The 25,528-nt window shown below is 38.7% G+C and overlaps 2 protein-coding genes across 2 annotated transcripts in view; one reads left to right on the top strand and one right to left on the bottom strand.

Moving 5' to 3' along the window:
• Positions 1-413: 413 nt before the first annotated feature.
• Positions 414-1,714, bottom strand: LOC124864810 (neuropeptide B-like). Its single transcript, XM_047359728.1, has 2 exons — positions 1,421-1,714; positions 414-788 (listed from the first exon to the last, which is right to left on the bottom strand). Exons 1-2 carry the CDS (start codon positions 1,676-1,678, stop codon positions 660-662), a joined length of 387 nt encoding a protein of 128 aa, XP_047215684.1. The 5' UTR covers positions 1,679-1,714; the 3' UTR covers positions 414-659.
• A 16,995-nt stretch (positions 1,715-18,709) lies between these two features.
• The window catches only part of LOC124864151 (E3 ubiquitin-protein ligase rnf213-alpha-like), a 48,921-nt gene continuing 42,102 nt past the window's right edge, over positions 18,710-25,528 (top strand). The window contains 11 exon segments of the mRNA XM_047358821.1: positions 18,710-18,829; positions 19,911-20,044; positions 21,836-22,518; positions 22,644-22,774; positions 22,866-23,033; positions 23,326-23,525; positions 23,654-23,943; positions 24,031-24,287; positions 24,396-24,605; positions 24,695-24,887; positions 25,139-25,197. Coding sequence (XP_047214777.1) covers positions 21,871-22,518; positions 22,644-22,774; positions 22,866-23,033; positions 23,326-23,525; positions 23,654-23,943; positions 24,031-24,287; positions 24,396-24,605; positions 24,695-24,887; positions 25,139-25,197 — 2,156 coding nt within the window. The 5' untranslated portion in view covers positions 18,710-18,829; positions 19,911-20,044; positions 21,836-21,870.

The following is a 25,528-nucleotide window of genomic DNA, read 5'->3' as shown; positions in this document are numbered from 1 at the left end:
TATGAACCATTTGTTTTTTATTTTAAGGTATTTCGACCAGAAACATTTCTTGTTAAGGAATGAAATAATTAAATACTCTCCACTGTATTTGTCAGAAGTACTTATTTTACATATTCACCCTCCAATAATTGTGAAGTAGCTGTGGTTTGGCTTGGTAATGGCGTTTTTGTAATGATGGCGTCCTCCTTTAGGTGGTTGCCAATAAAGTTATTTTTTTCATTTTATTCCTAAAATATTCTTTAACCAGAACTAACCTGAGCTAATAAAAAAAATCACAAATAAATTAGAATAATACCATTGGGAGTGAGTTCCAGGATGATGGTCGGACTTGGTTCGCAAACTTAGAGTTATTAAAACTAAACCCACTCTTTCATTGCCAAAGTGATGAAATGTGAAGAATCAAACGACACTGATTTGCTTTGCGTGTAATATTTTTAACCAGATCCACAGCGTGATCCATTTATTAATGAAAACGTAGACCAAATATGAACATTAATACTGTAACAGTTACAATTTGACATACTTCATCATAAAAAACAAGCAAAATGGTGCATGAAAAACAAACTTCTTCCATCAAGATCATTACCTGTCACATTAAACATAGATGTTTTTTTTAAATGTCCTTTTAAGAAGTAGGTTTTATGATCCAGAGACAACAATCAGTCTCCTTCACAGTCTGAAGAGTCCAGGGAGAGGAAGACGTCTGCCTTGCACTTCATCGATCCCTTGATTTCTTGGAAGAGTTCACTGCTCTGTAGGTTCGGGGTGATGTCTTTAATGCAAAGAGGCTGTTTGGGGAGAATGCAGACAGATAATTAGATCTCTGAGAATCCGGATTAAAATATCTAAAACCCAGAGTACTTTTGTGCTCTTGATTAAAGATAACGAGTTTCAAGATGGGTTTACACTGCAGCAAATATACTCTAAATCAGATTATACACTGTACATTTACGCACTTTTGTTCCCATATTTTTGAAAGAAAACACTAGTTATTAACAACTTGTCAGTTTGTAAAGTAAGCGTAGGGGTTTTTCATATAATTTCATAAAAATGTATACTTTGTAAACGTGGTACAATAGGCAAGCACATCATGGTTCGTTTAGCTTTATTTGTGGAAATCGAAACGGCTTAATAGGTTATATCGCTTCCTGAAATACAAAAAATGTATATTATTACTCTATTAGTCCCATATTTAGTCAAATTATGGACTATAGATCAATAAAGAGAAACGTTTCTGCGGTGAAGAGCCCCGGTGGTGCTGAATGGACAGTGCCTTTAAAAAAATAAAAAAAAACATAAACTGAGGAAAAAAGTACTTCCAAGTTTCTGAAATCCTATGTTTAATCGAGCTGACGAACTTAGCCAAAAAGAAAGAAAAATGGCATTGAAAAGTTGATTGAGTAAATGGATTCCCACTGACCATCGTCTTTAAAATTGAGTTATGAGAGAGAAGCTGAGATAAGACGCTGCTGGTGGCAGACTCTCCGCTCTCTGACGGGGATTCCTCTCTCCTCGCGAACGAGGATGACCTCCGGATCCCGGACAGCAAGCCGGATGCTCTGCCCACAGAGTGGTAGCTCGGCCCGGCCACCTGCTTGTACCAAGCATCCGATGGGCTGCAGGCGACGAGAAGGAAAATCGCAACGATAGGCAACATAAGTTTTGAAGTCATCTCCATGTCGAGAGCAGAGGTATAATCTGCTCTCTGTTTCACTTCAGCTGCTGGTTTTATTTCTAAGACCCCTCTCTGTCCACGGACCTTTTATAGGCATCCAGACCATCATCATCATCCCAGTATAGCATTTCGTCATAAAATAGAGAGACAAAGAGAGAGAGAAATCATTTTTGTGCCACCAACACTGAAAACTTTGTTCAGGTTTTCTGATTTCCGAAGGGATAAAAACAAAGGGTGGAAAATGCTGTTTGTGCCAGTTGTTTAGGTTTCACTTTTGGTTGGGTTGTTAAATAGATTCATTACAAAAGTAATATTTCAGGAGTTTATTTCTGTTAATTTACACTGCATTGACACAGCAATTCAAGCAAAAGGAATCCATGTAATGTACAGTAAGTATGTCGTAAATCACATTGACATACTATTCAGTAGACTTTTTTATTGTAAAACCCCCTTTTAAAGTAGCCTAATGTTTTACCTTTAGAGAAACAAACGTTGGGGTTTTCATCAGCTGCGTGCTATAGTCATAAACATGAGCCGAAAATAACTACTGTCATATATATACTGCATTGCTAAGTCAAATCCAGACTTAAAAATACTGTGGTGGAAGGAGAAGGTTAAAGAAGGTTCTGTTAGTTGTTCAAAACAAAAGTTTGCTTTCTATGTTGTCATATTTTGGTTAAATCCTAATGTTTTAAACCTTGTTATGTTATGCTCGTTAAAAAAGCTGTGGGGAATAACTCAATGTTTTAATAATCTTAAGATCTCCCATTGTTCTCAAATTATTTTAGAGTGAGTAAGGAAACGTATCTGTTGTACAACACTGGATGCCATTTTTTACTCTCCAAATGATTCAACAACTTTCTAAACCACAGGCAGAATCGTTCTCCCCAGAAATGAGCAGTAAAGTCCATGAAGAACAAATGTACAAAGTGGTATAATCCGTCATCAGCAGTAATGCTAACACTTGCTGGCATGCTGTGTAATTGTGTTGCACAAAACCCATTAAAATATCACAGTGCCAACTGTGCACTAACTGTGCTCTAACCACAAAAAAGGAACATCAGGTTGCAGTGCACCAAGTGTGGGTCCCTGCATAGAGATTTTGTACATCTCGGATTCAAATATGGAGAACTGAAGCAGACAATGTATGACCTGATTTTTACAGCCTTAGAAGTACAGCTTTGACCTAAGACCCTGTTTTTTTCATGACAGGATGCTGCATATTGAGATGATAGATTGAAAAGCACACAAAGACATAGAGATTGCTTGTTATTCACTGTTTAAAAACGTCTGTTGAAGTTAAAAACCTTGAGATTTGACTTGACTCAACCTAAATAAGTTAGCTGGAATCAGAAAAATGATATGGACACTGTTGCTTCTGTTTGTACAAGGTAAATACGAATAACCTTTAAAAATGTCTTTCAGAAAGTTGAAATATATTGTAACATGACAAAATGTATCTTTTTCAGGTGTTTTCTCCAAACAGTGCTCCGTGGAGTACCGCCAACCACACACGTGTGCAGTCAGAGGCTCATCTGTGGTCTTTTTTTGTTTCTTTAACAATATTGAAAAACAAGAAGTAAAGAGATTCACGTGGAGTCGTGCTAGATCTTCTAAAACTTATTACATTTTAAGTCGCTCTCAAAATGTCTTTAAAAGGTTTGAGTACACTGGAGACAAGGAGCACAACTGCTCCATGAAAATACACAAAGTGGTGCCTATTGATGCTGGAAAATATTTGTTCAGATATAATAACAACCAAGGATGCCCTACTAAACATCTGTTATTGACCGTTGCTGGTAAATTATTTCTAATTTGATAAAAATGATACTGGATTTATCAAATAATGGAAAATTAAACAGAGATTCTGATTCAAACTCTCATAGATCTGAGCATTTTGGTGCAAAGCTCTAGTGGAGACGCGATAAAAGAAAGGGATTCAGTAAATCTCACCTGCATCAACGGCTGTGACAATGAGGACACTTCATCTCTGTTCACCTGGTTTAAAGATGGAGAAGCCATAAATGAAGGACCAGTTCTTCATTTAACAAATGTGTCCAGTAAACATTCAGGAAACTACACTTGCTCCTTAAAAAATCAAAAAGGAACAACTTCAGGAGTCGCTCGTGTTGATGTTGAATGTGAGTATTAGCCCTGATAAAAAGACTTTGATACCGCTAGAATCTCCCATTTGCTGTCTCTGAGTAAGGCTGACATTTCTACTGCTGACAGCGGTAGGGAACTTTTTGAAAATCAGGGTGAAGGGGAGTCTTGAGATAAGTGTAAACCTTCAGTAGTGTCTAAATTGTACTTTTGATATTTTTCGTGTTATTTATGTAAAACAAACTTCAAAATTTGGCCAAGCATTTAATTGATGCTTGTAGTTTAGCAGAAATTATTTCAAAAAAGGCATTCAAGTTCCAGACAGTAATTAAAGATTCAGCTGCTAAAGAATGATGAAGGACAGACTGCAAGTGTTTCTACGGATTGGTGGCTGGACAAAGTGATGAATAATCTCCCCTGCCACTCTTTCGCACAATATTTCTTAATGAAAACACAAAACAATTCCTTTATTTTCAGATGGGCCCAAAAACACATCTTTGCTAATGAGATCATCATCTAAGACAATTGTCCTGATCTGCTATAGCAATGCACAACCGCCTGTGCAAAATTACAGCTGGTTCAAAATAGTTGACGGCCAGATGGTGAAAGTTGGACATAAAGCTGAGATGCTTCCTGTTCAAGATGGTCAGTATTTATGCAGTGTCTCTCACAAACATGGAAGTCAAAGCTCCACAGTTTTCACCCTGAAGATGAAGCGTGAGTATTTCACTTTGGTATCTGTTTTATGAATGCGTTATTGGAAAATGCATCAAGTTTATCAGGCTTTGTTGTCTTGCTTCTTTACATCACATTTTAAGCAGAATGGACAAATTGTTATTCTTTCACAGCTTATTGGCCAACTTTTATGAGAGACGTGCTTGTCATCATTACTGTTGCTGTGCTTTTAGTGGCGACCACTATTATTGCTGTTTGTAGGTAAGCTGTCCGTTTTAAATATCTCTAATAAATGCTCAAATTAAAAGTGTACAAATTGTCTTTTTACATGTTACTCATACTTATATTAATTTAGCTTTTATTTCTAAATAACAATTATAGCATGCAACAAACTGGGGAACCATGCATTTATTTTCTGATCATACATTATAAACAATTGTACCACTCATACCTACAGAATCAGATTTTTCTATAAATAATAATAAACCATAAAAGCTGGAGGAATTAGAACTTATATTTTTTTGTTTATTTGGTTACATTGGTTAAATTTACTGCACATTGTGATATTTTCATTTTCTAATTAAACAGAATTATGGTAAATTATAACTGTTGCTCTATTTCAGGCTCACCAAAAAAAAAATGAGGGCACAGATGGCAGAACATCAGGAGGAAATACAGGTATCGTTGTCAGTCTTATAAAGGTTATGTGAACCCAAATCAAGTAAACAACTCAAATTCATCTCTGAGTCATCATAGATAAAATGCAGAAAATGACTTTGTTGTCTGGTTTGGGTAAAAAATATTATTTCTAATATTTGTTGAAACACTTTTCTTTTCCCTAATTAGGGTTAGTATTGATATTTGATTTTTTTGTGATTTTTCTTTATGCTTTTATTCAGAGGACAGACAATGTGAACCGGCTTATGTGTGACGACAGTCACCAATCACAAGCTGTCAACGATCTTCAAGATGAAGAAACTACAACAGAGATCATTTATGCAAGTATTGACTTCCGAAAGACAAGATCAAACCCATAAGACATTCTGATATTTGTAACATTTTCTTAAACAATAAAAAATTTATGTTGCACATATGGTACAAATACTAACATACAGTGTAACTTTCAGGAAGCAGCAGGACTACCAAAGTGAAACTGTTATATACAGCACAGTTTGCAAGTAAAGTTCAACAAATGTGTATTTTGTTTATAGTCTTTTCATTTAAGCAGATTGACTAAAACATTTTGCTTCTTTTTCAGGGAACAGCTTTTAAACCGCTCAAATGGGGCATCCTCTTGATTTGACTGCTCACAGCAGACTTGGAAAATCTCCTGCCCAAGTACGGCTACTCATATTCAGTCTGTCTGCAACAAAGTATCACTTTTCATAATGACTTTACAAATAAAACTTCAATCGAGTCTACTGAGAAGATGTCGAAACACAACAACCAGAATTCAGATGGGATTCCCTACTCATCAAAAGCCAATGTGTTCAGACAAATTACCTTTTTTTACTTAAAATTAAATTGTCTATCATACACATAGAAAGTAGAAATCAGTCAATTATACTCAACAAAAACAAAAAAAACCACCCAAAAAGTAGGCTGTAAAAGAATATGAACAAAATGCCTTTTGTGCCCACTGTCTTGCACACTTCATTTTCAAATTGAAATTATGATAAGATGTTTTCAATGACTGAAACAATGAGGTGTTTGTTGCCATTTCTTTCATCTGAGCAGTCTGTCATAGCATGATTTTTGTGAGATATGTGAGTTGACATTTCTCAGAAAGGTTCTCCAAAACATACAAAAAACATTTCTGAAAAGCTTGCCGTTCCTACCAATCTATCATACAGTACCTTATGCCTGTCTAAAAATTAAAGATCAGAACACATGAAAAGACTGTTTAAACATTTATTTTAGAAGTTCAGTATATAGTGTTTTTATAATAAACGAGAAATTTAGAATTTTTACAGTAAATTCTAGAAAAAAGTCTGAAAATCTGTCTGTTAAGCCATCCATTCAGTTGGTCACCACAACAAAACCACAACGCCTCTCTCCCTGCTACCACTTCCTGTTTTATCTTCTGGCCAACTTTTCAGAACTGCTTGTGCTCATTTTCAACCTATCACTTAAATCTGTGATCTTGGAGACATGAGGTCAAGATCATATTAATTTTTTACACAAATGAACACAGTAATAGATAATAGATGCGGTGAAAAAAGTGAATGTTCAAATACTTGTAAAAACTCTGTAATTATTGAGTGAAACTGAGTCACATTTTTGCTGAAAGCAGAAGTTAAAAATGTATATTGATGCTATGTTTTTTTTTTTAAAGATATTTATATATTTTAATTTTTAAGCTAACATAAAGATTATTTAATTCAGCTCAGTTTAAAATGTGTTTTATTGACTATAGGAATTTGCACACTAAAGTATTTGTGCAGTGAAAAGACAATCCATGTGTTTTTTTCTTGTGCTTTTACTCATCCTGAAAAAGTTGCTGTACAAAATGTCAAATGGCCTGATAAATTGATTTCTGATAGTGAATCAAAAATGTATCACACATCCACAACATTTCAATGTATCATTGATTAAAAAACTCAAAACTATCCATTTATTGCCCTTTGGAGCTCAGGGGTTGCTCCTAGAGACCATATTTGACTCTTTGGTGTTGTCTGCTGGAGCAACAGCCTGTTGTTAGTTGAGAATAAATGATTGTTGTGTCCTGGGACATCCCCTAGACTCAGTGCAGGTGGTGGCAGACAGAACTGTTGCCAACGTCACACCACTTTTGGATAATTTCTCCCACCTCATTCATGACAGTGTAACAGCCCAGTGAAGCTCCTTCAGTGGCAGGCTGCTGCATGCAAACTGCAGATGTTAGATGTTTTAAACCCCCACTGCTACCAACAAACCAAAACAAAAAAATGTTTACATTCAGATGATGTTCTTTTCATAGGATTCTGTGTATGAGCATTTAGCAACTCTTTACACAAATACGAAAACAATTTGTACAGGAACACTTTATTTCAATATCGTTTATTTAAGGATTTTCTGTTTATTCATTGCTGTATTGTTTTTTCATTCTTCTTATCTGTCTGCTGCACAGTTTTTTTTTACACATAATTGTTTTGGGATTATTGTGTGTATCTGAATGCTTTGACTTATTCTATTCTATTCTATTCTATTCTATACATGGTGACTCAAAGAATCATACCTGTGTCCACAATTATGATGGCAACTGATTGGCTAGACAGAAAGGGCTGAGATCTGGGAATTACAGCTAATACTCTTACTACTACTGCTAACAATAATAATACAAATAATAATAATAATACTTTAAATTTTTGCATCTAAATCTGCTACATTACACAAAAAGATGAAAACCCTGTGTTAAAAACTATAAACAACTCTTTGACACACTGGCAATGAAAACATACACAGTAGCATTTATAAATTCAAATGTTAAAAAGGAAGATCTCAAGTGCCTTTTTAAACCTTTCCACAGTCTGTGGGGGCATCAGGTCATCAGGGATGGCATTCAACAGTTATGGAGCAGCAGAGCCGAAAGCTCGGTCTCCCATTGTGCGGGTCTCAGTCCTGGGGAGGCGGGTTTGTGTAGAGCGGAGGGAGATGGTTCTAGTGTAAGGAGTGAGGAGCTCTGAAAGGGAAGGAGGTGCATTGCCATGAGTGCACTGAAAGATGAGAAAAAAGATCTGTTACTCAGTCCTAGCTGGGACTGGGAGCCAGTGGAGTGAGGATGGCGATGATGTGCTAATATTTCCTCACTCTCATTAGGATCCTTGCTGCACTGTTTTGGATGTACAGCTGTTCGCTAAAAGGACCACTGGAACAACCTTAAGCGCATCAAGAGCAATTTGAAAGTGATTGATGGAGAGTAGCAACATCATCATAAGAAAGTTGAAATAATATATATTTATTACTATTCAGAAAACCATATGTTATGTCTGTAGTCTAATTCTAATTTCTTTATTTAAAAAAAAACATTTGCAATGTTTTTTGTTGATAAGGTGGTTCTGTTAGCATTTTCATGCAACGATCCTCAGCGAGCAACAAAGCAACGTGAAGTTGAATGAAATGTGTCTGCGGATGAGAGTCAGCTCCTTAAAGTCTGAGGCTATGGTCTTCAGCCACAAGAGGGTTTAATGCTCTCTAAGGGTTGGTAGTCAGTGTTTGTCTTGAGCGAAGAGGCTTGCGTTTCTTTGTCTATTGTTCCCGAGTGATGATAGAAAAAAGTCTAAAAATGAAATGAGCTTCCTCTATAGGGTGGCTAAGCTCCCCCTTTCAGATAGGGTGAGCAGCTCCTTTATCCAGGTAACACTTAGAATAGAGCCACCATTCCTCCACATCTGAAGGAGCCAGTAAAGGTGTTTCAGGCATCTGATTTAGAGGCCTCCTCTCTGGGTTTCTCTCCTAAACTTGTTACTCCCGTGACCCAGTCTAAGCAGAGGCAGTAGACGAATGGATGAATAGAATAATGGATTGAAGAAATATGCAATTATGATGGTAATATTTTTATTTGTTATATTTTTGTTGTTTTGTTTGGTTTTCTCATTGACCTTTTACCCCTTAATATTGTGATGTGTACTAATTCAGAATCAGAATCAGAATCAGAATCAGAAAAGCTTTATTGCCAAGTACGTTTTTGGACATACAAGGAATTTGTTTTGGTGTAGTCGGTGCAATACAATACAAATTAAACAGTATAAACATATCTACAATATAATATAAATATATGTGCACAGTTTTAAGTGAGTGAGAGTAAATATAGAGCAGTATAAGATGCAAGAGCAATACAACAGTGCAGATGATCATTGTGCAAGTATGGCAGTGCAAGTAAAGCAGGAGTCCAAGCTGAGCGTTAATGTAACACATAGAGTTACAGGTTACAGGTGTCCTGTCAGCAAAAAAGGGGGGGGGTGTGGGGGAAAGGGAGAGTGTCAGTGTGGTTTCCAGGCTTTGTTAACAAGGCTGGTGGCAGATGGGAAAAAACTGTTCTTGTGGCGTGAGGTTTTGGTCCGGATGGACCGCAGCCTCCTGCCAGAGGGGAGAGTCTCAAAGAGTCTGTGACCGGGGTGGGAGGGATCAGCCAGAATCTTCCCTGCCCGCTTCAGGGTCCTGGAGGTGTACAGTTCCTGGAGCGACAGTAGACTGCAGCCAATCACCTTCTCAGCAGACCGAATGACACGCTGCAGCCTGCCCTTATCCTTGGCTGTAGCAGCGGCGTACCAGATGGTGATGGAGGAGGTGAGGATGGACTCAATGATGGCTGTGTAGAAGTGCACCATCATAGTCTTTGGCAGGTTGAATTTCTTCAGCTGCCGCAGGAAGAACATCCTCTACTGGGCTTTCTTGATGAGGGAGCTGATGTTTGGCTCCCACTTGAGATCCTGGGAGATGATGGTTCCCAGGAAGCGGAAAGATTCCACAGTGTCAATTGTGGAGTCACAGAGGGTGATGGGGGCAGGTGGGGCTGGGTTCTGCCTAAAGTCCACAACCATCTCCACTGTCTTTAGAGCGTTGAGCTCAAGGTTGTTCTGGCTGCACCAGTCCAACAGATGGTCCACCTCCCATCTGTACGCGGACTCGTCACCATCAGAGATGAGTCCGATCAGGGTGGTGTCGTCCGCAAACTTCAGAAGCTTGACAGACTGGTGACTGGAGGTGCAGCTGTTGGTGTACAGGGAGAAGAGCAGAGGAGAGAGAACACAGCCTTGGGGGGAACCGGTGCTGATGGTCAGGGAGTCAGAGACGTGCTTCCCCAGCCTCACGCGCTGCTTCCTGTCAGACAGGAAGTCAGTGATCCACCTGCAGGTGGAGTCGGGCACACTCAGCTGGGAGAGCTTCTCCTGTAGCAGAGCTGGGACGATGGTATTGAAGGCAGAGCTGAAATCCACAAACAGGATCCTGGCGTAGGTTCCTGTGGAGTCCAGGTGCCGGAGGATGAAGTGAAGGGCTAGGTTGACTGCATCATCTACAGACCTGTTGGCTCTGTAGGCAAACTGCAGGGGGTCCAGGAGGGGGTCGGTGATGTCTTTTAGGTGTGAGAGCACAAGGCGCTCAAAGGACTTCATCACCACAGAGGTCAGGGCGACGGGTCTGAAGTCATTAAGCCCTGTGGTCCTTGGCTTCTTGGGAACAGGGACGATGGTGGAGGACTTGAAGCAGGCTGGCACATGACATGTCTCCAGTGAGGTGTTAAAAATGTCTGTGAAGACTGGAGACAGCTGATCAGCGCAGTGCTTCAGGCTGGCTGGTGAGACAGAATCCGGACCAGCAGCTTTCCGGGGGTTCTGTCTCCTGAAGAGTTTGTTGACGTCCCTCTCCTGGATGGAAAGAGCCGTCCTCAGCGTGGGTAGGGGGCTGGTGGGGGGGAACTTCAGGGTGGGGGTTGGAGGTGCCAAGGCCCCTCTTGAGGTTGGAGAGGTGGGGGTGGTGGATTGTGGCTGCAGCTGTTGGGGGGCGTCGTGGGGGATGGTTGCAGGACTGTCCCTTTGTCTTTCAAAGCGGCAGTAGAACTCGTTCAGGTCGTTGGCGAGGCGTCGGTCGTTGATGGAGTGGGGGGCTTTCGGCTTGTAGTTGGTGATTTGCTTGAGCCCTTTCCAGACAGACGCAGAGTCATTGGCTGAGAACTGGTTTTGGAGCTTCTCAGAGTACAGTGGTTTGGCCTCTTTCACTGCCTTGCCAAACTTGTACTTTGCCTCTCTGTATATGTCTTTGTCCCCACTCCTGAAGGCCTCTTCCTTATCCAGTCTTAACCTTCTGAGTTTAGCTGTGAACCAGGGTTTGTCGTTGTTGTAACTCACCCTGGTGCATGATGGTACACAGCTGTCCTCACAGAAGCTGATGTAGGAAGTCACAGCCTCTGTGTACTCGTCCAGACTGTTGGTAGTAGTCCTGAACACATCCCAGTCTGTACAGCCTAAACACGCCTGGAGATTCTCCACAGCCTCACTGCTCCACTTCCTTGTCGTCCTCACAACAGGTTTGCAGAGCTTTAGTTTCTGCCTGTATGCAGGAATCAGGTGGACCATGATGTGGTCGGATTGGCCCAGTGCAGCACGTGGGACGGCGTGATAAGCGTCTCTGATGGTGGTGTAACAGTGATCCAGAATGTTGTCCTCTCTGGTCGGACATTTTATAAACTGTCTATATTTGGGGAGTTCGTGGGTGAGATTACCTTTGTTAAAGTCACCAACGACGATTACTAAGGAGTCCGGGTTGGTCCGCTCCACACTCAGTATCTGGTCAGCGAGCATGCGCTGTGCGACCTGCACGTTAGCCTGCGGCGGGATGTAAACACCGACCAGGATGAACGAAGCGAACTCACGGGGGGAATAGAAAGACTTACAGTTTATGATGAAGGATTCCAGGTCTGGAGAACAGTGCTGCTGAATCACTGTCACGTCGTTGCACCAACCACTGTTGAGGTAAAAACAGATTCCTCCACCTTTCGCTTTGCCGGAGAGTTCCGTGTCTCTGTCCGCTCTGTAGAGCTGGAATCCTGCCAGCTGCAGCGCAGAGTCCGGTATTAATCCACACAGCCACGTCTCCGTGAAGCACAAAACTGCCGATGAATAAAAGTCCCTGTTTTTCCCCAACAACAGTTGTAGTTCCTCAATTTTGTTGGGAAGTGAGCGCACGTTAGAGAGAAATATTCCAGGTAACGGTGTTCGTAGTCCACGCTGGCGAAGTCGTACCAGCACCCCAGCCCGTTTCCCTCTCTAGCCATGATGTTCATGAGTTCTTCTCTGGTGAGAGAGCTCCGGGTACCATCACAGAAGACCGTTTTAAAGCAAAAAACAAAACAAAACAATGCGCACCAACACGCCGAGGCGACCATCTGCGGCGCCATCTTGAAATGATAATTGGTATGCATTCAATGAAAAGGGAGGGAGCTGAGTTGTACTGGCATATGTGGAGCTGGGAATATTTCCTTTTAAAGTCAACAAAGTGGGCTAGGGCTCGACATTATTTTTATTTACCGGATTTTGCTATGGACACATTGCTGAAGGAAAAATGCAAATATCTTCACTGTCATCTGGTCATGAAAGAGGACCTTTGTTTTAGATAGCTTCTGCATCTGGCATAAAACATCAGAAGTCTGTGCAACCAACCTTTTACTGAATTCTTTTGTCAATCAAGAGACAAATAGTCTCCTAACAATGGTAAAATCAACATAATTCACCAAAGTTGATCTTATGACAAAGCATATTTGATTGGATTTAAAAAAATGTGTGGCATTGTGACATCCTGACATTAATACGTAATTTTGTTTTTTAGAGTTATAGTATAAAAAGGACATTAAACGTAGGTTTGAAGTGGGCACTTCAATTTACCTCCTTTCTTGCTTTTCCTTTTTTATGTGAGATATTCTCTTCTTAGCTACAATTAGTTTTTTCATAGAGCCTTTCATGCAGTAACAAAGTCGCTCATCAACCGCGTTACCTGCAGGCTGAAGCAGACGGACTCCCGTGAGGGTGATGAATGTGTGATGCACAGGGAAGTTTGCAGGTAAAGATCAACAAGCACACGTTTCATTAATAACCGTTTGCTTAAGGCGGCTGCGGTACAAAGGTGTCATTTTTCTTTTTCAGAACATCGCTGCTAAACCCTCGCACGTTAAATACATCAAGCAACGTCCTTTTGAGTTTTAGGTGTACACACAGAAAGCTTTAACGGCATCTGTATTATGATGCATATGAAAGAGAAAGGAGAATTACAACAATAAACAGCCAATACCTGTTTAGCACTGAAAAAACACAGAAAGCTCAACTTTACTTAACGCATAAACACACCATGAGTTGTATGTTTCACATGATGTTTAAAACTAAATTATATACAGTATTCAATAATCTTTTGAAAATGCTGGATAAACATTATACTTTTGGCCATGGAGAATTACAAACCATTTTTGTTATAGATTTCCTCCGATCCAGTTAAAACATTGTTTTAAGTTGTCCCCCCGGCTTTCACTCCCTCTTAATTTCAGAACTACTTGTATGCTGGAGAAATAAACCCTTATCTGATTTTTCCAAAATAATGAAGCATCTGAGAGAAGGTAACACACACAGTGCCTTACAAAAGTATTCACACAACTAAAACCTTTCCACATTCTGTCATGTTACTACCACAAACTTTAGTCTATTTATTGGGATTACATGGAATAGAGAAACACAAATTAGTAAATAGTTAAAAAGTGACATAAAAATCATAGAAGAAATAACTGAGAAGTCTGGTAAATATGTATTTAGCCCCTTTTACTTTGATACCCCTAAACAGAATAAATTGCAACCATTTGACTTGAGAAGTTAGCCTACATTTACAACCCAACAGGGAGAAGAGCATTAATCAGTGAAGCAGCCATTTAAACCATGGTAATTCTGGAGGAGCTGCAGAGATCCACAGCTCAGTAGGGAGATCCTATTAACCAATCAACTATTAGCTGTGCACTCCCCCAGTCAGATCTTTATCTAAGACTGGCAAGTAGATAGCCGTTGATGAAAGAAAGCCATAAGCAGTTCCATTTAGGGTTTGCCGCAAACCATGAAGGGGATTATGACAAACATGCAGAAGAAGGTGCCCTGGTCAGATAAGAGATAAATTAAAATGTTTTTACCTTTATGCATGGGAGAATACTCACACAACATATCACCTTGAAAACACTAACCATAGCTAAAAATGATGCTGACAGCATCAAGAAGCTGAGATGTTTTTACTCAGCTTGGACAGGAAAGCTGTTCAAGGTTAATGGGAATATGAATGGAGTTGAAGGCTGAATAAGACTTCCAGCATGACCTTCCAGCATGACAATTGCCCTAATCATACAGCAAGAGATATAATGTCAGAGTTTAGATGAAAGCATATTCATGTGCTTTCATAAAAGCATATTCATGTGGGGCTGCACGGTGGCGCAGTTGGTAGTACTGTTGTCTTGCATCAAGAAGGTCCTGGCATGGAGTTTGCATGTTCTCCCCGTGCATGCGTGGGTTCTCACCGGGTACTCCGGCTTCCTCCCACAGTCCAAAGACATGCCAGTTAGGTTAATTGGTCACTCTAAATTGCCCTTAGGTATATGAATGAATGAGTGTGTGCATGGTTGTTTGTGTGTTGCCCTGTGATGGATTGTTGACCTGTCCAGGGTGTACCCCGCCTCTCGCCCATAGACTACTGGAGATAGGCACTAGCTCCCCCATGACCCACTATGGAATAAGCGGTAGAAAATGACTGACTGGCATATTCATGTCTGAAGGAAAGTCAAATTCCAGTCCAGTCGATAAATGTAAATATATCAGCTGATAGCAACATACTCCAAAAGGTTTGCATATGGAAATGCAAATCTTTATTTAAAAAAAAAAAAAAAAAAAGATGTCATGCATCATTTCACTATCAATTGTGCACTACTTTGTGTTAATCGTTCACATAAAATCCCAATACAATACATTGTAGATTGTGGTTGTACAGAGAAAACGTTTTAAGGGGTATGCCTACTTTTGCAAGGCCTTGTCTTATATCCCAAGCAAAGACTTTAGACAACCACATTAAGTTTATCAGGATGGTGCAGTTTGATTCATATGGAAAATTAAACACAGACACACAATTGAATCATTAGAGGCAGAGCAAAAAAACTGCAGGTTTTAAGAAGACAAAAACTTGCATCTATTTTTACTTTCTGTTTGGTTTGTTAAAACTTCAGCAATACATTTACAATATCACCATACTTTTTTTTTTTTGTTATTATGTTGCACACTGCATTGAAGGAACAGTGTGTGACTACTGCATTCTTCAGGATGAAAGATGAGTTTTCTAAATTTAAAATCTATCAACCTAAATGAATGTTTCTTAAATGTGAGTGCAATCCAAGTTACCATGGCATTATGGCTGCAAAAAAAACTGAAAAAAGTGTAGGTGGAGTGAGCGTGCTGAAACACCAATCTGGGGTGTTTCAGATAGAAAATGCATGACTCTTATAGATGACTGCAGGAGCCACTTGAGTAATATTTTGGTAGGCATGACACTTTGTTCCACTCACACTCAAATTCTGTGTCACTCTGCCCTCTGCTGACCATCTGGGAACACAGCATGGCCTTTGCATCAAAGCTGAGTGTCACAACATGTGGAAATCCCAAACTAAGGGTGAATGAGTGTCACATGAGAGCTATAAGAAAGATTGACCCATAACAGGATAAAAGGTCATCCGGCTGGCATTTCAGGGTGCTTTATTTAAACACTTAAGGCCTGTCACAGAGTCACATAGCCTTTAACTAGCCTGTTGATCCAGTGCTGCTATTTTCAGTCTAAACATTCCTCCACAATTTTAGTTCCTCTACTGTTTGGAGCATTTTTAGTTTTATCTCTCAGTAATTTAAAACTCAGATTTGACCACATTTGTTTCACTTGGAGTGCTACAATTCTACTCATCCGTGGGGAATTTCTCTAGTTTAGCCTTTAGAGGTGCAGTGTTTGGCCATTAGTGAAACAGAAAGTAGAAGTTACCAATGAAGGCTCCTTCCTCACATTAACCAGACTATAAATAACTCTAGAGATGCTCAATTTATGCTGAGTGGAACCACCAATCCAGACTAGAGATTCACCATTCATCTCCGCTAGAACCAACAACCAGGGTTGGAGATAGTGATTTTGTGCCCAAATGATGAAGAGAGAGACAATCTTATTCACTTTAACTTTCACTGATCAGAACTACAAGCCTAAATGGTGTATTTGTACACATTTAAGCAGGTTTTTGCATCCAAACATCATTTTCTAAGCAAAATATAAACAAATGATGGATGGCGTCGGACAACTGGAGTGAAAAATCCTCAACCAAATGCAACATTTTCTCAAGAGAATCCACATAAAAAACTTCTCACAAGTTTAGAAAATGTTGTCACCTGAAGTTTAAAATCATATTTAGACCACATAGGATTCAGTATTTTTAATAGGTTGTTTCTTAAACGAAATACAAAAAATAAATAAATAAATAAACTGCAGAAACATCTGTTCAGTTTGAAGTTAAATAAGTATTTTTATGTTTCTTTAGTCAATTTCTATTTCAGTTATTGACAATATTAAAAATACGATATCATCTTTGCTATTATTTGCAATCATTTCAGATTGTATCAAAAACATTTTGGTGGTCTGTGTCCCCTTTTTAGTTTGAGTTTTCCTTTTTTTAATTTCAGTATTTTTTAACCTCGAAAAAACGTTGCTATTTACAAATACTCTAAAACGTCTGAGTGCTCTGACTAACAAAATAACAAATGTAGCCTAATTACAACTACAGAAGTGGATCTTAATGTAATTCCACGCATACAGTGTGTGATCAAAACCGTGAGATCCGTTTTTATAATTTATCATGAAAGTAAACTTTATTTGTTAACGCCCATTTATGATAAAACGAAACTTCAGCAGAGACGGAAATGTGTCTGAGCGAAAAGACTTCCTAAACCAGAACAGCCAACAGGAACACGCAGTACGTCCAGCAGAGATGGTCTGTGCCTAACTGGACAGCAGGAAGAGGATTGAGGACCCACTCGGTTCTGGAGAGCGCTGAAATGTTTATGTCGCACACCACCGGATGTAGCAACGTCCGTGTGTACGTTTTGACAAAGTGGGAATAGACTAATCCTATTAGCTGGAGAGACTATAAGAGCTCGTTGTGACATGACACAGCGGACTAAGTGGAAGAGAAGTGGGCTAAAACCGTGTTGTGGTTCGGCTGACACCTATTTTTACAGCTGTTTTTGGGTTAGATTCTGACAGAGCTCGTAGCTAAAGTTAGCAGTTTTAGGGTTAACCACTGGGCTAGCTAGCGCACTAGCTGCTTGATTTTGGTGGTTAGCATTTATCTGATGCGTTTAGTGGGGATGACTGCTTGGAAATATCACTGAATTGATCGTGTTTACGGAGAACGTGTTCATTAAGCTGTCATTCACAGGTTTTTGTTGTCCAAATAACAAGGAAGTGCGTCGCAAACATGTGATTGGCTGAAATATAGAGCCAAAGATCGTTTCTTGTTAAGTGAAGCCGCACTTCGCTATCTATCTATCTATCTATCTATCTATCTATCTATCTATCTATCTATCTATCTATCTATCTATCTATCTATCTATCTATCTATCTATCTATCTATCTATCTATCTATCTATCTATCTATCTATCTATCTATCTATCTATCTATCTATCTATCTATCTATCTATCTATCTAGCTAGCTAGCTAGCTAGCTAGCTGAGACAAAGCTGATCATCAACAATGACCAGCTTCTTTATAACTCATATTTAATGCAAATAAATAATAAATTGATTATAATTCATATAAAAAATAGAGATTAATAGAGGTCACTCAAATTTCAGGTGAAATTAATAAGCAATTATAAATCAAATTTTAAAAGTCATAAAATATTGCTCAATATTTCAGACAAAAAAATAAATAAAAATAACTAATTATGGCAACTCACATTATATGCCTCACATCTTATGTAAAATAATACTTAATGATTCAAATTTAAAATAGGTTTATTTTAAGAAATCATATTAGATTTAGTTGTTTTAACTTTTGTTTTTACTATGAATCACATTTAGGTTTTTTTGTGAAAAAGTATACTAATAAACATTTTTATTTAAACTTATGTACTTAAAATAAATAATAATAGGTAATAATATTGATTAATTAAGCTAAAAAATTGAATAGGAAACACATAATTACTTGTATTATGTTATTTTTATTCTGCAATAAATGTGAGTCATGTTTCAATAGTTAGGGTTCAAAACAAGTAGGGCTAAAATAGATTTCATTATAGTTCATAATTATACTGTTTTGAAGTCCTAAATGACTAAGCACCCAACTGTCAAGGTGGAAAAAGGAAAATGAAACTTATCAGAACGTTTTCTATTAGAAAGTTGGTCTGCTGCACTGCTGCCATTCAGCTATCTTTTTGAGTCCTAAATATAATTTTTACAATTTTTATAATAGTTATTTTTTTTTAAACTATTGAAATGTGTTATCAGCGCTCACCGTTTCTCTAGATTTTTTTTCCTGAGGTGCATGTTGGTGGGACAGATGGCTGCTGTGTAAAACTGCCAAGTGACACTGGTCAAAGTTCATATGAGGGGAACTACTTTTTCTCTGATTCTTATCAAGCTGACCACTATCATGAGACCATGCTTGGCAAAACAGAAAGTGAAAGCAAACTGCCTTATGCTGGGGTATCATGAAAGGTGCTTTCTTCTTTTATAGAAGTCACTGAAGCCTGTAGATGAAGTGTCCACAGTGTTCTCATGATATTTTGGAAAAGAAACCCAAGTTTTGCAGTGAATGTGGCATAAAGCTTTCTGCCACACCATCAAACACAGAGGGTAAGTAGACAAGTTCGGACATTTGGTCTAATCTCATGCAGAATGTGTTTTTTCTGCTTATATGCTTAAAAATTATACTATGCTCTGTCTGTGGGCCTTGTTGCATTTACAAGGCGCCATCAAGAGTAAACACTTCTCTCATTACATTTTAAACAGTATGTAACATCACCAGTAATAAAATAGAAACATTAAAACAAAATTGTACTCCGGGAGATGACATGAATGTGTGGTTCTTTATTTAAAATCACACAATTATAACAAATATTAAAAAAATTTCTATAAAACTTCACTAATCAAATTGTTTAGCTTGCATGAAAATAAGTACTTGTTTATCTAGTTATGTCCTAATCTTAATATTCAGCATGCTCTATATCAATTTTAAAGAGCTGTAAAAAAAACCTTAAAGGGGACATATCTTGCAGAATCCACTTTTTAGCCTTTTAATAGATTTTTTTGTGTACTCGGACTTGCAGTTGCATCGTCTTATACTTTTAGATTTTATTGCCACTGTGTCTTTAAGTGGAATCATGTGGTTGGGTCAAATGTGACTAAGGTGGGGCTTTTTGACAACAAACAGCATATGTATGTCTGCTGTGAAACAAAAGATGTAGATGTTACATTCCCACTGTTAAGCATGGTGGACAATATGTGATGCTGTGGACAGTTTTCTCTTTCAAAGCAGGTCCACACATCACATGTCCTCTGCCAGAGGACATTTGAAATAAGAAATCTGGATCACAACTGTTCAATTTCCCTAATATCTCATTATACTTCGACGTTGAGTATTATGGGTTTGGAATAAAGACAGAAAAAAAAACATACAAAAACTTGACAAAATAAAGGTTAATAAAGATGCTTTCACTTGTTTTCATTTTATTTAATTTTTTAATACCAAGAAGAAAAAATCAGACTTGGCTTGGTCATTTTATTAGGTAGTTTCAGTCTGTTCTAAATCTTGACAAATTGATAGTCTTAAACACTACAGTTATAAGCACAAATATGTAAGGACTATCTGACAAACCAGAGTTGTTTTCTCATATATGTTTTTAAAATTATATGTTTATTCTTATCTTTACTTCAGGTACAGGAAATCAGCCAAAACCATTGATAGCAAACTCAGAGAGCAAAACTGAGGAATCAGAGCCTGCAGAGAACAAATAATCCAATAAATCACCCAAACGACCAAATGATGAACAGCCCAATCCAAAGAAAAAGGTGAGAGTAAGTAACTAACACTTTTTACCATTCTTATTTGTAACGCCATTAGAGTAGTGTTGGCACCAATCTCTATTCCTGTAGTTACATACACTCACTGGCCACTTTATTAGGTACACCTTGCTAGTTCCGGGTTGGACCCCCTTTTGCCTTCAGATCGGCCTTAATCCTTCGTGGCATAGATTCAACAAGGTACTGGAAACATTCCTCAGAGAGTTTGGTCCATATTGACATGATAGCACCACACAGATGCTGCAGATTTGTCGGCTGCACATCCATGATGCGAATCTCCCGTTCCTCCACATCCCAAAGGTGCTCTATTGGATTGAGATCTGGTGACTGTGGAGACCATTTGAGTACAGTGAACTCATTGTTCAAGAAACCAGTCTGAGATGATTCCTGCTTTATGACATGGCGCGTTATCCTGCTGGAAGTAACCATCAGAAGATGGGTACACTATGGTCATAAAGGGATGGACATGGTCAGCAACAATACTCAGGTAGGCTGTGGCGTTGACACGAATCTCAACTGATACTAAGGGGCCCAAAGTATACCAAGAAAATATCCCCCACACCATTACACCACCAGCCTGAACCGTTGATACAAGGCAGGGTGGATTCATGCTTTCATGTTGTTAACGCCAAATTCTGACCCTACCATCTGATTATCGCAGCAGAAATTGAGACTCATCAGACCAGGCAACGTTTTTCTAATCTTCTATTGTCCAATTTTGGTGAGCCTGTGCGAATTGTAGCCTCAGTTTCCTGTTCTTAGCTGACAGGAGTGGCACCCGGTGTGGTCTTCTGCTGCTGTAGCCCATCCGCCTCAAGGTTCAACGTGTTGTGCGTTCAGAGATGCTCTTCTACATGCCTTGGTTGTAACAAGTGGTTATTTGAGTTACTGTTGCCTTTCTATCAGCTCCAAACAGTCTGGCTGTTCTCCTCTGACCTCTGGCATCAACAAAGCATTTGCACCCACAGAACTGATGCTCACTAGATATTTTCTCTTTTTCACACCATTCTTTGTAAACCCTAGAAATGGTAGTGCGTGAAAATCCCAGTAGATCAGCAGTTTCTGAAATACTCAGACCAGCCCGTCTGGCACCAACAACCATGCCACGTTCAAAGTCACTTAAATCACCGTTCTTCCCCATTCTGATGCTCGGTTTGAACTGCAGCTGATTGTCTTGACCATGTCTACATGGATAAATGCATTGAGTTGCTGACATGTGATTGGGTGATTAGAAATTTGTGTTAATGGCAGTTGGACAGGTGGACTTAATAAAGTGGCCGGTGAGTGTATTACATAAACAGGGTTGAAAAAAGTTTGCAACAAAATTTGTTATTTCCAGACTATATCTCTAATCCATCCATCCATCCATCCATCCATCCATCCATCCATCCATCCATCCATCCAGCCATCCATCCATCCATCCATCCATCCATCCATCCATCCATCAATCCACAAATATACAGTGAAGCTTATATTGAAGTGAAGGTATGTTTTTACACTTATAAAGAATGTCTAAAAGTGACTGAGGATCTTAAAATCTGAGTCAGAGGAAGATTTAAATTTTGAAAATGAAGAATCTCTGAATAAAGTGTGGTATATAAGCTTTAAAACGAGGTCAGAATTAATTATTTTTGGGTCTAGAATGCGAATTCATTGAGAGTATGGATATATAGCAAATAATGTTGGATTAAGTAAATGAAGCGCTTAAATAGTTGCAGTGTTCTGATTTTGGGCTACTTGCTTGTTCATACATATATGTTTTTCCTTTTGTCTTTATAGAAGAAAAAAAGAACAAAAGAAAGAAAGACGACAACATGCCATCAGATCAAGATCAAAGCCAGTCTGACCTGTCACACGTATCTCTGGAAGACAATCAGAGGAAGACGCAAGAAAAAGGAGGCTCCAGTGAGAGTGAAAGCTCAGACGGTGAAGTGGAAGAAACAGCCGTCTCAGTCCAAGATGATTTCTCCTTGACAGAAAAGCAGCCTACTTCACTACCGGCTAATAGCACAGCAGCCTCTTCTGAAAACAGTCAGAGTGAAAAACCTGCATCTACAGATGAGGGCACTACAGCGAGCCAGTCTGAGAAAACCCCAGTTAATGTTGAAGAGAATAAGAACGATGCCAATAAGTCATCTCAGGATGAAGCACCTGAGAAAGCAGCTGGTGATTCTTCAGCTCAAGCTCAAATCTCAACGGACAAGAAAACCTCTCAGTCAGCTTCAGCTGAGGGGGAAAAGCCTGCTGATCCAAAGGGGGGAAAGCCTGCTGATCTTAAAGAGCAAAAGGCTGCCCCAAAGGCTCAAAGAAACAAGAAGCAATCTAATGGGAATCAGGATGTGAATTTAGATCCAAATGCAAATGAAACAGAAGAAACAAAGGCGAAGGGTAAAGGTCAGGATGGTCAGAAACAAAAAGGAAAAAGTCAGCAGAAACAAAATCAGCATTCAGCGCCATCAGAGGTACTGTTGGCAATGTTTATGATAAGTAATTGTTAATGACAAATACCTGCATCCTGCTCTGTTTTATGGACAGTTTTCTACCAGCTCAAGGTGTGTACAGTTAGCATTTATACTTAATATTACAGATTAAAACCACGGGCTCCAGTGTGGACCCAGTGGAGAAAATGGAATATGAGGAGCCTGGGAACAGGAAGGGCACAACTTCAGGTTGTGACAGCAATAAAGCCAACACTCAACCAGCACCACCCCCTAAAACGTGAGTCATGTCCACCTTTAAAACAATACTTTTTCTTTTTGGTGAAAAAAGTTCACTAAACCAGTTTTCCTTTCTTCTCTTTGCTTTGTAGGCAGGTCCAAAACAACATCACCACACGAGACAGGCTCACAATTTACTTCCACGCAGTTCTTTCGAAAGATTTTAAATTTGATCCTAATAAAGATCAAATCTTCATCAGAGCTGGAAAACCTATTGCAGATAGCTGGGATAATAATGTAGCTGAGCTGCAAGTAACCAGGTAACAAAGTGCTTATCAAAACAAAACACATTTGGCCAGAAAATAGTCAGCTTCAAAAACTTAAAAAATAGGAAACCTCAAAGAACTATTATTTAACAGTACTTGATGACAAAATATGGGTCTGAAAGCAAAATATAGAGATGAGGGATAATTTGAGAGGTTTTAAAAGTGCGTGAAAGACGAGAGACATAGATTGTTTTAGGTTTAAACACAAACATGAAAAGTTGATTTAAGTTTTGTCTCAATGATTTTACAACATAAACCCTACAATTTTTTTCTCCTCCTCTTGCAGGGACCTTGGAGAGCACGGTTTTCTCGTTGAAGGAACGCTGATAACGAGCAAAACCAAAACTGTGTCTGAGTCCATAGCGTATAAATATGTTGTCTACAAGAAGGAGAACTATGAGTATGAGTACATATACAAACTGGACTCTTCACAATACCATACCAACAGGTGTTTGTTTGTGAAACCCCACCTCATCACTGAATATGGTAAATAAAAAAATCTTCACTCATTTATGATGTGCCATAATTTTTGTTACCATTGCAGTATTTTTTCTATATTAAGCTGGAATTTTATAGCAGACACTGGTATTTGTATTTTATGTTTTCTGAAAAAGGGGACTGGCATCAGTATGATGACATCATCTGTGCTGAGCCATCAAAGAACATGCTGAAGCGTATCAAGGAGACATTTTTGCCTGAAACGCGTAAAAGTCTGATTCAAGGAAGAGTAATTGCTGCAAATGTAATGTTGGAGTCCATATTTGATCTTCTAAGGAGCTGGAGTGATACCAATCTAAAAAGTTTTCAAATCCAGTTAAATCAGTTCTTCCAGGTTTATGCAAACCCTTTTGTATATGAAGAGAAGCAAAAGAAATGGTACTCCTTAAACTTTGGGGAAGATGATGTAAGTCCAGAAGCTTTGTGTGTACAGTCTAGACCCTCCCTGTTTGGCCAATTCAACTTACCCTCTGCTTTTGATGCAATATCATAGGTGAGGAAGATCCTGAAAGAGTTCATGCTGACACAGGTGATCCCTCAGCTCAAGGATGGAGATGAGAAAGGTCTCTACATCCAGGACCCCTTGAGAACAGCTGTGATCATGCTTAATGTGTGGAAACACTATCAAATCAAACTTGAAAACGCTGAGCTTCACCGCCTCTGTTCTGCACTGTGTTTGCCTAAACTAGAGAAGGACAAATTCCTTCAGTACTGGACAAATTTTTCTCAAGATGTCTCGGTACTCAAAAAGTAAGTACTCAGGATGTCCTTTAATTTTGATTACAAAACGGAATTTAATTACAAAACAATGAATGCCACAAATTATTACCCGATTTTAAGTTTTATTTTTTTTTGTAGTTTGCCAGAAATGCTGCTGGATCTATTAAAAACTGTCAAAAGAGCAAACATGCCTCGATGGATTATATTACTGCCACTCCTTCATCTGCTGAGAGACATAAAGCCCTTTGAAGGAAAAACCTCTGGAAACACAAAGTATAGCTTGTCCTGGGCAGGTTTGGAAGGCATTGACATTAGCAGCCAGATGTACCTAAACAGTCAAGAGAGGAAGTAAGATTTAGCAGATTTTAGCCCTTATTTGCACATATTATAATATATTTATCTTCATAATGAACACTTTTTGATTGTCTCTTTTTCAGAGCACTTCTAAATGTGATGAAAAACAACAGTCACTTGATGAAGGTGGATCCACTTTTTGTTCGGTCCTGCTTGTACCTGATGCCACTTGATGAACAGTTGGAGTGTAGCATCAGCATTAATCCCGAACTTCTGGACATACTTAATGTTTTTACTAATAAAGTTCCTCAGGAAATAAATGGCAGCAGCTCTCAGGTGAGTGGAAATCCGGACAATGATATTGTTAAATATAGATTAGGTTCTGCATGTTCATAATTTTTAATTCTGAAGCCACCGCATATCTTTACTTACATCATGCTTAAGTGTTATTATAGTTGCATCATAGATACATAAACATCCTTTAATTTCCTTGCAGGAAAACTTGTTTCCAAATGAAATGATAGTCAATAGTTATCAGTGATGGTGTTAATCAGTTTTATTCCTGGCTTTTTGTTACCCATTTTTAGGTTGTCACTGAAATTCTTGCCTACATCCAAGAGCATCTTATTGAGGAAAAATACAAATAGTGACACATCAATATAACTATTTCATAAAGTGTTGTCTGTTTGTGAAGCCTGTGACAATTTATTTCTTTATTCATAAATAAATTCATAATAAAGCTCAGAATTCATGCGATGATCTTTAAGCCCCTTTTATATTATGCAAAATAACCAGCATTGGATGAGTGCGAGTGACTAAAGAATGTAATGGGTGTGTGAGCACAATAAGTCTGAAAGATTACAGGATAAAATCTAGGAAAAAGAGTAACAAAAGCAGTTATTAAAGTATAAATAAAAAGGCATCTATTATCAGTCAGTTGTGTTCAGACATTTAGCTTGCAATAATTATATTAATTA

The sequence above is a fragment of the Girardinichthys multiradiatus genome, chromosome Y, assembly GCF_021462225.1.
Source record: "Girardinichthys multiradiatus isolate DD_20200921_A chromosome Y, DD_fGirMul_XY1, whole genome shotgun sequence".
Lineage (NCBI taxonomy): Eukaryota > Metazoa > Chordata > Actinopteri > Cyprinodontiformes > Goodeidae > Girardinichthys > Girardinichthys multiradiatus.
This window is presented reverse-complemented; position numbering and strand designations above follow the sequence as displayed.

What these genes read in the sequence shown, in the direction of transcription:
- LOC124864810 (XM_047359728.1), bottom strand. Translation starts at nt 1,678, where the DNA reads ATGGAGATGACTTCAAAACTTATGTTGCCTATCGTTGCGATTTTCCTT. An exon ending in ACTCAATTTTAAAGACGATG is followed by an intron (nt 789 to 1,420) that starts GTCAGTGGGAAT and finishes CTCCCCAAACAG; the next exon opens with CCTCTTTGCATTAAAGACAT.